The sequence below is a fragment of the Myxine glutinosa genome, chromosome 5, assembly GCF_964187855.1.
Source record: "Myxine glutinosa chromosome 5, kmMyxGlut1.1, whole genome shotgun sequence".
In the NCBI taxonomy this organism is placed as follows: Eukaryota; Metazoa; Chordata; class Myxini; order Myxiniformes; family Myxinidae; genus Myxine; species Myxine glutinosa.
In genome coordinates, this window is record NC_136265.1 from 206,263,084 (window position 1) to 206,277,457 (window position 14,374).

The following is a 14,374-nucleotide window of genomic DNA, read 5'->3' on the forward strand; positions in this document are numbered from 1 at the left end:
ACGTAGTTCTGATATTATGTACTATTATTATCTTCAAAAGGCTTATTATTCAGGAACGGTTATTTAAAGTTAAAAAGGCTAACTTTAAATGATACAGGACACCGAACCAGAAATACGAGAAGGTGAAGAGGAAGAATCAGGGCGAGCAAAGTCGGAGAGGACGCGTGACGTCAGCGCTCCGTAATGAGCAAGGTTTACCGAGAGCCGCGAGGGGATTTTGAGTTCCTGGAAGGGACATCCGGCGATAAGAATATACGCTGGAGTGGAGAAATCTGCGTAGACAGATTTGGGGTGCTGAGATTCTGACGAATCCTCGCCTCGTCGCATCGGCTCAAGCCAGAGCCGTCGGCCATCTTGAACCCCGTGCTTCGGACACCTGTGAAGGTTGGCTTCGTGTCATCTTCACCCCAACATCCTACCGTCTGTCGGGGATGTGTGTGTGGGGCCACTTCATCTCCAATTACGTTGCGGTTTGCTGAGGGAGCGGTGAAGGTGCGCCTCTGTAGGGTGCCGTTGTACAGTTTGGCGGGAAGAGCACCCTTGCCCCCACTGTACACGCTTCGGATATCGACTGGAGAGCGAGATTCGGGCTTCGACCGGATTTCGTTCCATCGACCGTTGGAGCGAATCCCATTCGCCTTGGGAAAAGCTAAAGAGACTTTGAGGAGTGTCGTTGCATTCGCTGGCCGTGCCATGAGTGACCTGACTTTATATAAGAGATATATAGAGTTCACTCTTAATGGCCATTTGTTGTACTGTTGTACCTGTGTGTGATTTACAATACAAGTTTGTTCAGTTATAAATCATTGGTGTGGTTTCACTATTGATTTTCACCACAGGGTAACATATTTTTCTGCCGGGGTTCCTCTCGGGGTTCGGAGGTTACCGAGACTAGGAGATTGTAGAGGACCCCGTAACAATATATATATAAATATATATATATATATATATATATATATATATATATATATATATACAGTGGAACCTTGACTTACGAGTTTAATTCGTTCTGTGACCGAGCTCGTAACTCAAATTGCTCGTTTCTCAAATCAAATTTCCCCATTAAAATGCATTGAAATGCTATTAATCCGTTCCAGCCCGCCAAAAACCACACCAATTTTTTTTTAAATATACAGTATATATAAAAATATCTCGCGCTTTATATTTCACCTGTATGCAGCATACAAGTTGGCAGGATGGCCTGGACTGGAGGTACGCACACTTGACTCTAAAGTCTAAACTGTCCAGCCTGGGTTTGAATCCCGACCCAGCTATAACCTGTCATGGGTGAATCACAGGCAGGGTGATTCATCAATGTGTGTACCGCTAAACTGGGCGCCCCGTTTGCGTCCCATTAGTTGTTGGATGTTAAGGATCTCACCGTGTTTTCCACAAAGAGAAGGTGAGCTATCGCCGGCACTCTGAACAAGTTGTGGCCTGGCATGCTCTTCTCCTCTGCCGTTATATACGTCCTCCTCGGCACCTCGCTCATGTTTTTCGACGATTGCGTGTTTTATATCCAAGCACAAGTTTTATATAAAACACGACGATTGCGTGTTTTATATCCACAAGTTGTGGCCTGGCATGCTCTTCTCCTCTGCCGTTATATACGTCCTCCTCGACACCTCGCTCATGTTTTTCGACGATTGCGTGTTTTATATCCAAGCACATCATCCTCTTCTTCTTCTCAGTACCGTGTTTTCCACAAAGAGAAGGCGAGCTATCGCCGGCACTCTGAACAAGTTGTGGCCTGGCATGCTCTTCTCCTCTGCCGTTATATACGTCCTCCTCGGCACCTCGCTCATGTTTTTCGACGATTGCGTGTTTTATATCCAAGCACAAGTTTTATATAAAACACGACGATTGCGTGTTTTATATCCACAAGTTGTGGCCTGGCATGCTCTTCTCCTCTGCCGTTATATACGTCCTCCTCGACACCTCGCTCATGTTTTTCGACGATTGCGTGTTTTATATCCAAGCACATCATCCTCTTCTTCTTCTCAGTACCGTGTTTTCCACAAAGAGAAGGCGAGCTATCACCGGCACTCTGAACAAGTTGACGGCAGAGATACTGTACTTGCACGGCAAGATAACCACGTGACCAGAACCCACCTGGTGGCGTAAACTCAAAATAACCAACATGCGAAAACAAAAATGCAGCGCTATACGGCAGAGATACTGTACTTGCACGGCAAGATAACCACGTGACCGGGTGGCGAAAGCTCGTAACTCAGATCTCGGCTCGCATCTCAAAGCAATAAACCGCCCGAGCGACGGCTCATATCTCGAAAAACTCGTAAGTTGGGGCACTCGTAAGTCAAGGTTCCACTGTATATATATATATATATATATATATGTAATAGCTATGTATATATAGTATTATGCTTCCTTTCGTTTCTTAATGTATTTATATAAATGTCTCTAATATTTTTATTATCCTTATTGTATTTCACTAATTAAGCTTCCAGTGAGGTTCCACTGGAAGCCTATTCTTCTTGTTAGGATTATTATTATTCTCACACATTTTATGGAGATGACTGAGAAAACTATTATCAGCTAGCTCTACGAAACTTTAACTCGATTATATATGCCAATGTAACTTAGTGCGTCATGAGTTTTTGCTTTTGCAATTTTGACTTAAAATGGCTGCCATTGCCTATGACGTGAAACTTTAAACATCTTCTCCAGAACCGTTCTAGTTACATTCGGTGTCGTTTTATGATCTTAAAAAAAAATTGTTCTAATCTGCTAACTGTAGCTCCCTCTGTTAGCATATGTCTAACTAGTTATTTTAATCTATTGACAAGTTCAATGTTGTGCGTGGTTACTCTCACGGTCATAATTATTACCTCCGCCACCGAAGGTAGATGAGGGTTATGTTTTCACCCCTGTTTGTTTGTGAACAAGATATCTCAAAACGTTGTGGATGGATTCGGACAAAATTTGGCAGAGATGTAGCGTATGTGACACCGACGAAATGTTTAAATTTTGGTGAAGATTCAGATCCGACTAGTAGAATTTTTCAAGTGATTCTTCACCATTGGGAGATAGGGCCAAAAACGATACATAGCAGGACATCTCAAAAAGTTGTGGACGGATTTGGATGAAACTTGGTGGACAGGTTGGGTGTCTGACAAGGACGATTCGAGTTTGGTGAAGATCTGAATATGGATTCGGATGGGATAATGATTTAATTTTTAAGTGATTCTTCACCATTGAGAGATCGGGTAAAAAGAGATATTTAACATCATATTTAAAAAAGAATTGTGGACGAGTTAGGACTAAACTTGGGGGATGAGTTGATTTGGTGACGAGAACAAGCCAATTTGATTTTGGTTCAGGTCTGAATTCAGATCCGGCCTATCATTGGGATCCAAGACGTAAAGTCTTCAACCTGGTGTAGGTATGAGTTCTACTGAGCGCCGTTGTAGTTTTGGGTTTTTTCTTGTCCTTTTTTTCGTATTTTCCCAGTTTGTTTGATTAATGCGTTTGGAACAGTTCCTCGAACTGAGACTGCCACAAGCTGCCCGGCAACCTTTGTCGCCAGACGACGAGTGTTTTGAGCTTTGTAGCAACAGTAATAAACCATGAGAAATATACTTTACACGTTCCACGTGATTGCTCCAGGCGACGGCGTTTGAAATGCGGATGCTTGTCCGAGATTGCTGAAAAGGTCTTCGCCACCCGCTTCAAAACTCCTCAGATGGAGATGTATTTTTGTTTTTTGGTGACATCGTTCCAGAGGAAAGTCGAACTGTTCTTCAGCCGTCCCCTGTACTAACCTGCCTGGTTGACTCGAATGCTTCGTCATATGAAGCTGCGATATTTTCGGACGAGTTATGATTAAACTTGGTGGACGAGTTGGTGAGGTGACGAGAGCAAGCCGATTAGGTTTTGGTTCAGGTCCGAATCCAGATCCGGCCTATCAGTGGGACACAAAACAAACTGTTCAGCCTGGCGGAGGTATGTGCTCTACCGAGTGTACTTCTAGTTTCCAACGCGATTGTCGGAAGAATTGGTTAAATATCTTTGCAGTTCTCCAACTGTATAATGATAGTCTTGTGTTCGATTAAGTGAGGTGAGTTTTTACACAGTCCTTCGGGAATAGTCAGAAGTATCCAATTACCAGTTTACACATGATGTGGCAATTGCCATCATCAACATTGATGCATGCAATATAGCCAATTAGTCATTCCTTGGAGCAAGTGCTAATCTCAGATGTTGTCAACAAAGCGGGTTGATAATTTGATCCGTTCCTTATCTCAGAAATGTAAACCTGAATAGAGCTGAAATTTTCATAGTTCAAGTTCCTTTTGATAAGTAGACTTTTGATTGCCGTTTCCATTTGTCGCCTGTACAATTAATTACGAAACCTTAAGTAAACAAGCCACCTGGGTTTCAGGTTTTCCTCGTAGCTTTTCCAATAATAGAGGATCATACTCTTTACAGAACTCCTGGGGCATATCATGACTTGTCAAGAAACGTTTCCATCATGTTCAGCCCTGCATGCCAAACACCAGGATGACAGTTTATAGTTGCGTCGACATTGAAACCCAGGCTCCGACAGCTCCGAGGCGAGTGTGCGTACTGCTCAGCTGTCCTGCATTTTTCACCGGTTCACTGTATACTCTGTGCAATCGAATGAATCGTACAAACCCAAGTCTTCCATCGACCGTTATAAAGCAGATTCTGGCATAATCAATTGCTTATTTATACAGCGCAACACTTTACTGAAATCATCAATGTCGTGCTGTCTCAAATGGATGCATGCTTACTGTATCAAAGGTGCAATGTCAGTTTGTTGAAATGTTACACAAACCAATGCAGCAAAGTCTGAAATACCGACATTTTGGTTCAATTTCTCAACGGAATTGTAAAGACCTCAGGTTAGAATACAGAGAGGTCTCACATGTCATGTTTGATATTTTTTGTTCCCCATCCCTCCAAGGTCGGAGGTGGGGGACATTAAAATGAGCTCCGTCCAACTGGCTGACAGACCAACCGATCATCTGGCCAAGTAGTTTTGTGTCCCCGATATTTCAAAAACCGTTGAACATTTAGCTTCCATATTGCAGATATCTGTTTTGTTTTGTTTTTTTATGTTGAAGGCTCCAGGCACAGACTATGTCGTCCTCATCGAGGCCAGGCCAAATAAAAGAGCTGCGTAAAAGTAAAGGAGGAGAGAATAGTCTTAAGAGTTTTTGAGAAAGCGGAAGATCACAAGTGTTTGGAAAGACATGGGAAGGTAAAGAGTTCCAGAGTTTGGCAGTGGAGGGGAAGAAACAAACATCATAACGGCCCACCCTCGAGTTGCCAATGACCACACAATAATCAAGAGATGTGGTGGCTTGTCGAGTATTCCGTGGTCTCGCTTATGGCGGAGGTATACAGGCAGCAAGTTCTTGGGAGCAGAAACCGAAGTAATATCTGTAGAATCTATTTCCCATGACATTACCTCAACCTGATGAGATCACGGCGGTGATTGGCTGAATTATGCTGCCATGGCAAGCATCTCGGTGACTTGGCTTGTGTACGCGATATTTCAAAAACCTTTCACGATTTAGCTTTCATATTACATGGATCTTTTCCTCACACCACCCAAAAGATGAGGGGATCTTGAGTATCGGCTGCTTGAAGTACCATGGCACAAAATATATTTTCACCACCTCCATAACCCCCCAAACCCCCTCCATAACTTTTGGCTATCTCACCAGCTCTGCTTAGACGTGTAGCATATTAAAAAGGGGGAAAAAATTGAATTCACCTTGAAGCAAGCCAAGATTGTACTGAAGGTTCCGAACGTTTTGACATTCACTGCGACAGCGTCTCCATCTTGAACTTACCGGTTTATATTACATTCCACATCATGAGGTGAAACGCCACATGTGATTTTCTTTATCTTTAATTACTTTTTGCTTGTGATTATAGAAGACTGATAAAATGCTTGTCAAATACAATTACAGTGTTGCGATAAATCTCTTTGATTCCGCACTAGTATGGGAATACAGTATATGAAATGCGAATTTTATGTCTATCTCACTTTGGAAAAGTATGAACCTAAATGTAAGCTCCTACATGCCATGTTTGTGCCTGACCTTCTGTTGACTCTGCTTTTATAGGAGCAAATAGCAACGAAGGGAGCAGCGAGCATCAGGGGGGCTTTGACCGTGGATGTGGCAGACCTGCTGAAGAGAGCTGTGGCTGAATTGTCAACATGGCTGCTGCCTTTGAGTCTGTATCAGCCGCTGTACTGTGCGCAGATGATCCAGGACACAGAACACAGCACCAGAGCTACCCTCTTACTCACCTGCCTTTTCCCACCTCATTCCCTGCCAACTTTGCGCTGCCTTTTGGTCTTCCTCAATCGTGTGGCATCGAGGTTTGTTCCTGCTGCCATCGGTGGTGTTAATATGCATCAGTTAAGAAAATCGAGGGCTTGCTGCAGATAGCCTCTCTCCATTCTAATGAACTTTTATTCGGCCTGGTGTAGGTTCCAGGAAAACAAAATGAACGCAGAAAACCTTGCTTTGGTGTTTGCTCCGAGTCTCATGAAGGGGAAAGGCCGTGGTATGCTTCCTGCTAGGTCGGGCCTCCCTAGAATTGAGCGTGATCACAGACTCAAAGTCCTGATTATCCTGAAGCTCATCACATATGCTGAACGCATTGGTACGTTTTTGCCATGTATACGTATATATACTAGTACCCCCGCTCACTATGGGAACGGCAGAGGGGGTGTCATTTTGTTATCCTTATTATTATTGCCAAGTATTATTACTATTACTTGTGTTAGATTAGGACATTGAAAATATTAGACCGTTCCTCAACATTCTAAGTTCCCTCGAATAAAATATAAAATGTTCTTCCATGAGCCTAACTCAAATATGCAGCTGCCATGTTCCTGCCCAGTTCGGCCCAATCCATCTGTGGAAGTGTTATACAATACTCACCATCATCATTTCTTCATTGTAAGTGTTCCCTTCAGTGCAGCCGATAGCCATCTGGGGCCTTAAAAAGGCCATAGCACGTATGAGCCTTAGGCTTTTGGCTTTCAGCCCTCAAACAGGTTTTTATATGTTTTTTTTTCTTCTTCTTTTTGTATGTCGAGGCTGGTGTAAGATCTAACACATATAACATATCATAATGGAAGTGGGAGACGAGATGGGGTGAGAAGGAAGCACAACAGTAGGGAACAGGGACATCAGGACATCTGTGGAAGAGAGAGGTCTGGAGCGAGGTACATTGGATAAACAAGATGGACACTACATGGGCTTTCAGGAAATAAAACAGGGAATTTGAAGGAAGTGGATTTGTGGTGTTTTGACGGGGGTAGAAAACATCAAGGTTTTGGATGGGGGAAGATAAGAGATGGCGGTGCACAGCTGTTTTGAAGACCTGGAGGGAGGAGAGGGCTTGAAGAGTTTTGTGGTTTGGCAGCCCCAACCACTAATCTTCCCCGTCTGTTGCGCGTAGGTTCCGCGGCCTCAACTAGTAACAATAACAACTAAAAGGGCACTTGGTTTAATTTTTGTATCCCTCTGAAAGACCAGATCTGGATCTGCTGACCTCAACCAAAATCTAATTGCCTCGTTTTTGTCATCTAACCACCTCATCTACCATGTTTTGTCATCATCCATCCACAACTTTTTGAGATATCATGTTGTATATAGTTTTTAGCCCAATCACTAAATGGTGAAGAATCACTTTTTAAAATTCTCGGATCCAGATCTTCACCAAAGTCGTTAAGTGCTCCCAATGGGGAACAATAGCATGGTAATGATGACATCATCAGTGAAGTGGTATACCAGCCATAAATGTTTTAATTGAATGCCTTGTCCTAAAAATCTGAAATTGCATGTACATGATCTATAACCCATTTGGATTGAAATATTACATTTACGAGATCAAAGACAGGTCACATGGCTTGGCAGCCATATTGGATTTAACCTAAAACCCCTTTAAAAAACATCTTGTCCCAAACCACCCAAGTGATCGACTCAAAACTTTGAGTGTCATCGATTAGGCATGGCAATTAAAATTTGATCACCAAAACATCATCGGTCACATGGTGTGACAGCCATATTGGATTGAAGGAAAATATTAAATAATTATATCTCAGAAACCACTTACCCAATCGATGCAAAATTTTACAAATGTCATTTACCACCATTGCTGCTTATAGTTTGAAAATGATGACGTCATAGGTCACCTGGTTTGGCAGCCATCTTGGATAGAAAAACAAACCTTATCCATTCAACATGAAACTTCACAAATGTGATACCCCACTAATACATATGCAGAGTGTACATTTTTGATGTCATATGTCACATGGTTTGGCAGCCATATTAGCTTGAAAGCCGATATTTTAAATATACTCTTCTCCGAAACCGATATACCGATCGATGTGAAACCTGTCATGTCTGGTAAAAATGTGATACTTGATAACAGCTGACGGGATTTAAATCAAGCTTGTTTATTTTTGGACAGTCAACGTGGGCATCTATCCATTGTCACAGGCAGGGACGAGGTGGAGGCACATTGGCGATGCAGTCACATTGCTCTAGTTTCCCCTTACCCTTTAACATATTGAACTGAAACTTGGTACATGGCTTTATTTTGATAAACTAGCAACGGTACCCGCCCAATGGGCAGGGCTTCAATTGGGAGGCCCAAATGAAAAGGCAAAATATTAGAAATTGAAGGTTTTTTTTTATTTTAAACGATTCATGTAAACATCCGTTGAATCGTATCACACGCAAATCATCAAAATCTAAACAGTACATGGCGCCCATTTTGAAAAAGATTGAATTCTGCAAAACGGTAGCGGCCGCTACACGTCTTTCTCAGTCGCACGTTTGTGTGTGAAGAGTGCGCGCCGAATCTGTAACACGGAAGCGGCCGCTACACTTGTTTCTCAGTCGCTTTGCACACTCTGCCGTGTTACTTCGGAGCTGCACGTTTATATAGGATGAGTTCGTCAGGAGTCGATCTACTCTCTCCTGGTACGTAGAATTTCAACAAAAGCCACATCACTGTTCATATCGGTAAATATTATTCCATCGTGTTTGGAAAACTTTGAAAAATTGGAAAAACAATATGGCCTATTTTACTCCAGGGGGTCCGAGGATTACCCACCCAAAATATTGTTGCAATCGGTTCAGCTGTTTTTGCGGTACCTTCAAACGGACAGACAGACAGATGGACGGACGGACATTTGGTGAATTATAGTAAGATTACTGAACAAGTTGGAGTTTCAAGGCGTTTCATAAATTAACAAAATTTGTTTTGGCTTTACTCTGCAAAATATTGCGACCGGTAGGGGACATGTATTGTAAAGCAATTCTCCCTCTTGATATTCCTGTCCTGCATCTGATAAATGTTCAAGTTCCTCCATAAGCCTTCGACGTTTCTAAAATTGGGGATCTCGCGTGATCTTTGTCGGCAAGGTCACGTCTTTTTGAAGCTGTCCATGCGCTCACGCTTTCGAAGTCGAGTAATTTTTCACAATAGCGATGTTTACCGTGACGTCACGTACCCGATCACGTGACCGCGCTCTTTGTTTTGGTTGGCAAAACACCAAGAATGCTGGCCGTCTCTAAGTGGTGAGGTTTTACGATCATTGACGTGACACCATTTCAAGGACAATGCCTGTGAGCTGCTGTGTTGTTAATTGCACAAATAGATTTGAAAAGAACTCGGGAATAAGTTTCTATAGAATTCCAGAGAAAGAACCCAAACGATTGGCTTGGATAAATGCCATTCGGAGAAAACAATGGAACCCAACAGCGCACACTCGTGTTTGTAGTACACATTTCTTGTCAGGTTTGTGAAATTTACAGTTTTTTTTGTTATTAACTTTGTGTTGATTTTAGGACTCAACGCCGTTCGTACCGCGGGCGCGGAGATAAGCACATTCAGCGCCGAGCTCGCTCGCCGGCCCCGCGACGCTCGACAGACTTTTGCAAAGTGACCCGTCTTTGTACACAAATGACACTTCGCTTCCTTAGCCGGACAAACTGACCTGAGATGGTTCCGGTTCCCGCAGAAATAGCACTTAGCGTTACTTCCTGGCTTGGGTCCAGCAGCAGCAGCCGCCATCAAACTCGGGTCGGGGTCCTCGAGAGTGTCCGTTGTCCCTGATTCCGGCAGAGGTGCAGCATCCTCTAGCTCGGCGGTAGCTCTCTCCGGTCGTGCCTGTCGGGATATCCCCGCAGTGACGTATGGGCGTTCATACACGTCGGATTGTTCCCGTGCATCGGTTTACACGTGAGATAACCGAAGGGCTGCTTCTCGGGTCAAGTCGGGTTCTTCAAGTAGTCTTTGTCTGACGACCGGCAATCTTATACCTGAGACAAAAGCATCGCGGGCAAGGTCATCACAGACTTGTTCATGGGTGCGTACCTCAGGGGTACAGTCCTTCAGTTGTCGTCGGAGGTCTTGAGCGAATTGGTCTATGGTCTCCGTGGGCTGTTGTCGACGAGACGCAAGCAAATGTCTGGAGTAGACCACGCTTCGTGTTTTAATGTAGATACGTCGCAGCTCGGCCACAGCAGTATCGTACGTCGCACACTGTGTAATGGACATGAACACAGTATGGTTCAGTGGTTCACCTTGGATTGCAGCACTGCAAGCTTTGTGTCAGCGGTGATTCCCTCCCGGGAATTTAGATGATTAGTCAAGAGCTTCAGCCAATGTATCAGTTGCGTGGCCGCGTCCGTCGCCTGGGGGTCTGCGCTGAAAACTGGAACTTGGATCAGCCATGAAAACTGGAACCACAGTGGCTTCACATGACCACTTAAAAAAAAAATTGTATGCCTCTAGTGACCTGAATGCCTTCAGTGACTCCCTTGTGTAGATACCCGGTGTGTCGATCAAGTACGTGTACACGTCGCCGTAGTTCAAATCTGGCCAGCAAGATGGATTGTTTTGCCATCCTTTCAATGCAAATGGATCCGGAAGAATATCCTCACCATTCCTATAACTCAACTTCGATTTGTACCGAAATTTTGCAACAGTGTCAAGACTATTAAAATACTCAAACGATCACATGTGTGTCGAGCGACGCCATTGTGCAAAACGAAAACACTGCGCTTTTGCCAACCGGGCTGCTGCGCATGCACGGATATGCTGGGTTTGTTTATAAACAGTGAACATCGCTATTGTGTTTTTGTCTAAACTGTATTTATCTTTCGGTGTGTGCACCTATATTGTGTCCTTCGTAAGATTATCGGTGTTAATTTTTCATACCTGTATGCAAAATTGTCGGTTAATTCGTGTCGCGTCTTTTGAGGCCTTGTGGGCTACCGTGTCCTACCTTCAGGCTTTGTTTTTCTCTCAGCGGTCCGTCGATTGTGCTTCAATTACTTTCGATTTGTTTTTGTCCCAGTCTTTCACCCCATACCTCCTTGTTTAAAATCTCAACTCAAAAAAAAAAATTTCCTTCACTGTTCTTATTCGTTGTTCTTATTCGTTTATTCGTTGTTCTTATTTGTTCGTTCATTCTTCGATCACGTGTTTCACCCCCATTTCCATTTTCCATTTCCACAGATAGTTTTCACTGCTCAATTTTAAAATGTTTAAACTTTCCCCTGAAGTACTGTATTCTGTCGTATATTATAACACCTTTTTCTTCTTCTTCTTCTTCTTCTTCTATAAAAGGATGTTTTCGACTTGCTCACCAAATCTATTCATTCCAAAAAAAAAATCCATCTCTTACAGTTCCTCTTTTCTACATTCCCGAAACTCTGCTGCACTCCACCCCTCCTCCAGCGTCCTCAAACGAATTTTTGACTCGAAGGTCACAAGAAACTCATTTTGCAATAACTGTTCGTTTTCCATTAATCGTACACTTTCTAAAATCCAATCTCACCCCTCCCCTCCAAAACGTCCCCATCACCCCTCCCCTCCAAATCTACCCCCTTGCCCCTCCCCTCCAAATCTTCCCCATCACCCATCTCTTTCAAATCTTCCCCCTTGCCCCTCCCCTCCAAATCTTCCCCATCACCCATCCCTTTCAAATCTCCCCCCTTGCCCTTTCCCTCCTAAACTCCCCCCACACCACTCCCCTCCTGGACTCTCCCTCGCCCCTCCCCTCCTAGACTCCCCTCTCACCCCCCTCCTCCTCAAAGCGTCCTCCCCGCTTCTTCCCCCTTCCAACTCTCACCTTCATCTCCCCCAACCTTCTGCCTCGCTCTTCCCCCTCCTCAAATAACACCTCACTGTGCCTCATCCAATCACCATCAAACCTTTTGTCTGCCCCATCCTTCCCTTTCTCCAAGCTATTCTGAAATCTCTGACACACCTTCAACAGCTCTCCCTACCTCTTCCACATCTTACCCTACCCCCTCCTCCCCCCTGTTCTGTATCCGATGCTCCCCTTTCCTCTTCATTAACGGTATGGACCTCAAACATCTGTGGCCTTCGCTCAAACTTGACTGATCTCTCCATACAGGTTGCTTCTCACAAACCAGACGTGATCTACTTAACAGAAACTTTCCTCCTTCATGATGTCTCTGATTCCTTGGTATCTCTCCCAGGTTACTCCCTCCTCCGGTATGATAGACCTGAGCCTCGTCCTGGCGGTGGGGTTGCTATCTTTATCAAAAACTCTCTTCCTCACTCGCCCTGTAGTGCCCTCTCTCCACCTCACCTCCAGGAATATCTCTGGCTACGGCTTCCCCTTTGCTCCCACCTTTTGTTCATGTGTGTGTTGTACCGTCCACCAAACAGTGATGACTCCATCTACATCTCGCTGTCTGATGATATGGACCAACTTCTATCTACTCATCCCAACTCTCTCTTCCTCATATGTGGTGATTTCAATTGCCACCATGCCAGTTGGCTGGGCGTGCGTACCTCTCTCACCAGCCATTGCTCCTCAGCAAAGGACTTCTGCGACTCACTGGGACTGACGCAATCTGTTAATGTCCCGACCCGGATCTCAGTCAATGGAGCATCTTCTCTTCTGGACTTGGTTATGACTAACTTCAGTGAAAATGTCTGCTGCTCTTCTTCTGCTCCAATCCGCTCATCTGATCATGTGCTTGTTAAAGTGGACATCTCTCTGACCATTCTCAGAGAGCCTCCTCAGCGTCGACGAGTCTGGCATTTCACTCAGTCCAACTGGCAAGGTCTTCAAGCAGCCATCAACCATCTGGAATGATCTCCCATCTCTGCCGCCTCTGACATCAACTCATCCTGAGAATTCTTCCAAAGTAAATTGCTCTCTCTCATGAACAGATTTATCCCATCTCGTCTTCAGTTGTCATACCCTTCCTCCCGTCCATGGTACACGGAATCTTGTGGTGAGGCTGTTGCCCAGAAACAACTTGCCTTCGTCTCCTGGAAAGCAAATCCAACGGAAGGAAATCTCATTTCCCTTCACAGAGCCCGAAACAAGTGTGTGTCCTGTCCACCCTCAGGAGAGCCAGGAAACAATATCTCTCCGTTCTCAAGACCGAACTCTCTTGTCTGTCTCCCTCTTCCAAATCTTGGTGGCGTCTGGTCATATCTGTTTCTGGTGTTTGTTCCCCCTCCATCCCCTCCCTCACCTCAAACGGCTACACAGCTGACTCCGCACGTGAAAAAGCTGAATGCCTCAACTCTGTGTTTGCCTCTAAATCTTGTGTCCCAAACCCATCCCTCTCTGTACCCACGGTACCCAGTCGTACTGTTCCGGATTCGTCACTTCCGTTGTTGTGGTTTGCATCCACTGTAAACATTGTTGATTCCATGTATTATTATTGTTGTCGTTTAAAGGGAATAGAGGTTACGATTTTCAAAAGGTAAAAAAGTTAATGTTTTAAATGAAACCGGAACCGGACGACGACGAAGATGGAGAGGAGGAAAAGAAGGCGGAGCGAGTGAGTCGGACAAGAAGCCTAACTGCTTCGAGGTCTGGAGCGAACTTTGACGAACGAGAGCCACGAGTGAACTTTGGGTTTCCCGGGAAAGGGATTCCTGCGACCGAGTTATCGCTGTGACAGATCAACCTGCGTGTCAGGTTTTGCGGTCGATTCCAAAGAGAATCGTTGGAGTGCCGTTACGCCACGAGAACGGGCCGTCGGCCATTTTGACTCGCGCGCTTTGCGCATCGCTCAAGGTTTTTCACTTCGTTTCAAGCATTTTCACCGCATTCGGACGTTAATCTGGTGTGCATGTGTCACGTGACTTTTGAGTGGGAAATCTGTGGTTCGCCGATTTGGAGCCGTGGAGCGTCAATTCCCGAGGGTGTGATTTCCCAGTCGCCTTGAGGGCACCTTTGCGCAGCTTTGGCAGCGGGACTGTGACTGTCATCCGAACGGGATTATGGTCTCGATTGGACATCGTTCTGACGATCGCTGGAGCGGATCGACTTTGGCTTGAAACCGGAATCAAC

The 14,374-nt window shown here is 44.7% G+C and overlaps 1 protein-coding gene across 2 annotated transcripts in view; it reads left to right on the top strand.

Moving 5' to 3' along the window:
• Window positions 1-14,374, top strand: part of LOC137428146 (uncharacterized) — a 150,058-nt gene that overhangs the window by 94,429 nt on the left and 41,255 nt on the right. For both annotated transcript variants that reach the window (XM_078779400.1, XM_078779401.1), the window contains 2 exons: window positions 6,120-6,379; window positions 6,491-6,666. In XM_078779400.1, coding sequence (XP_078635526.1) covers window positions 6,120-6,379; window positions 6,491-6,666 — 436 coding nt within the window. The remainder of the gene's footprint in view (window positions 1-6,119; window positions 6,380-6,490; window positions 6,667-14,374) is intronic.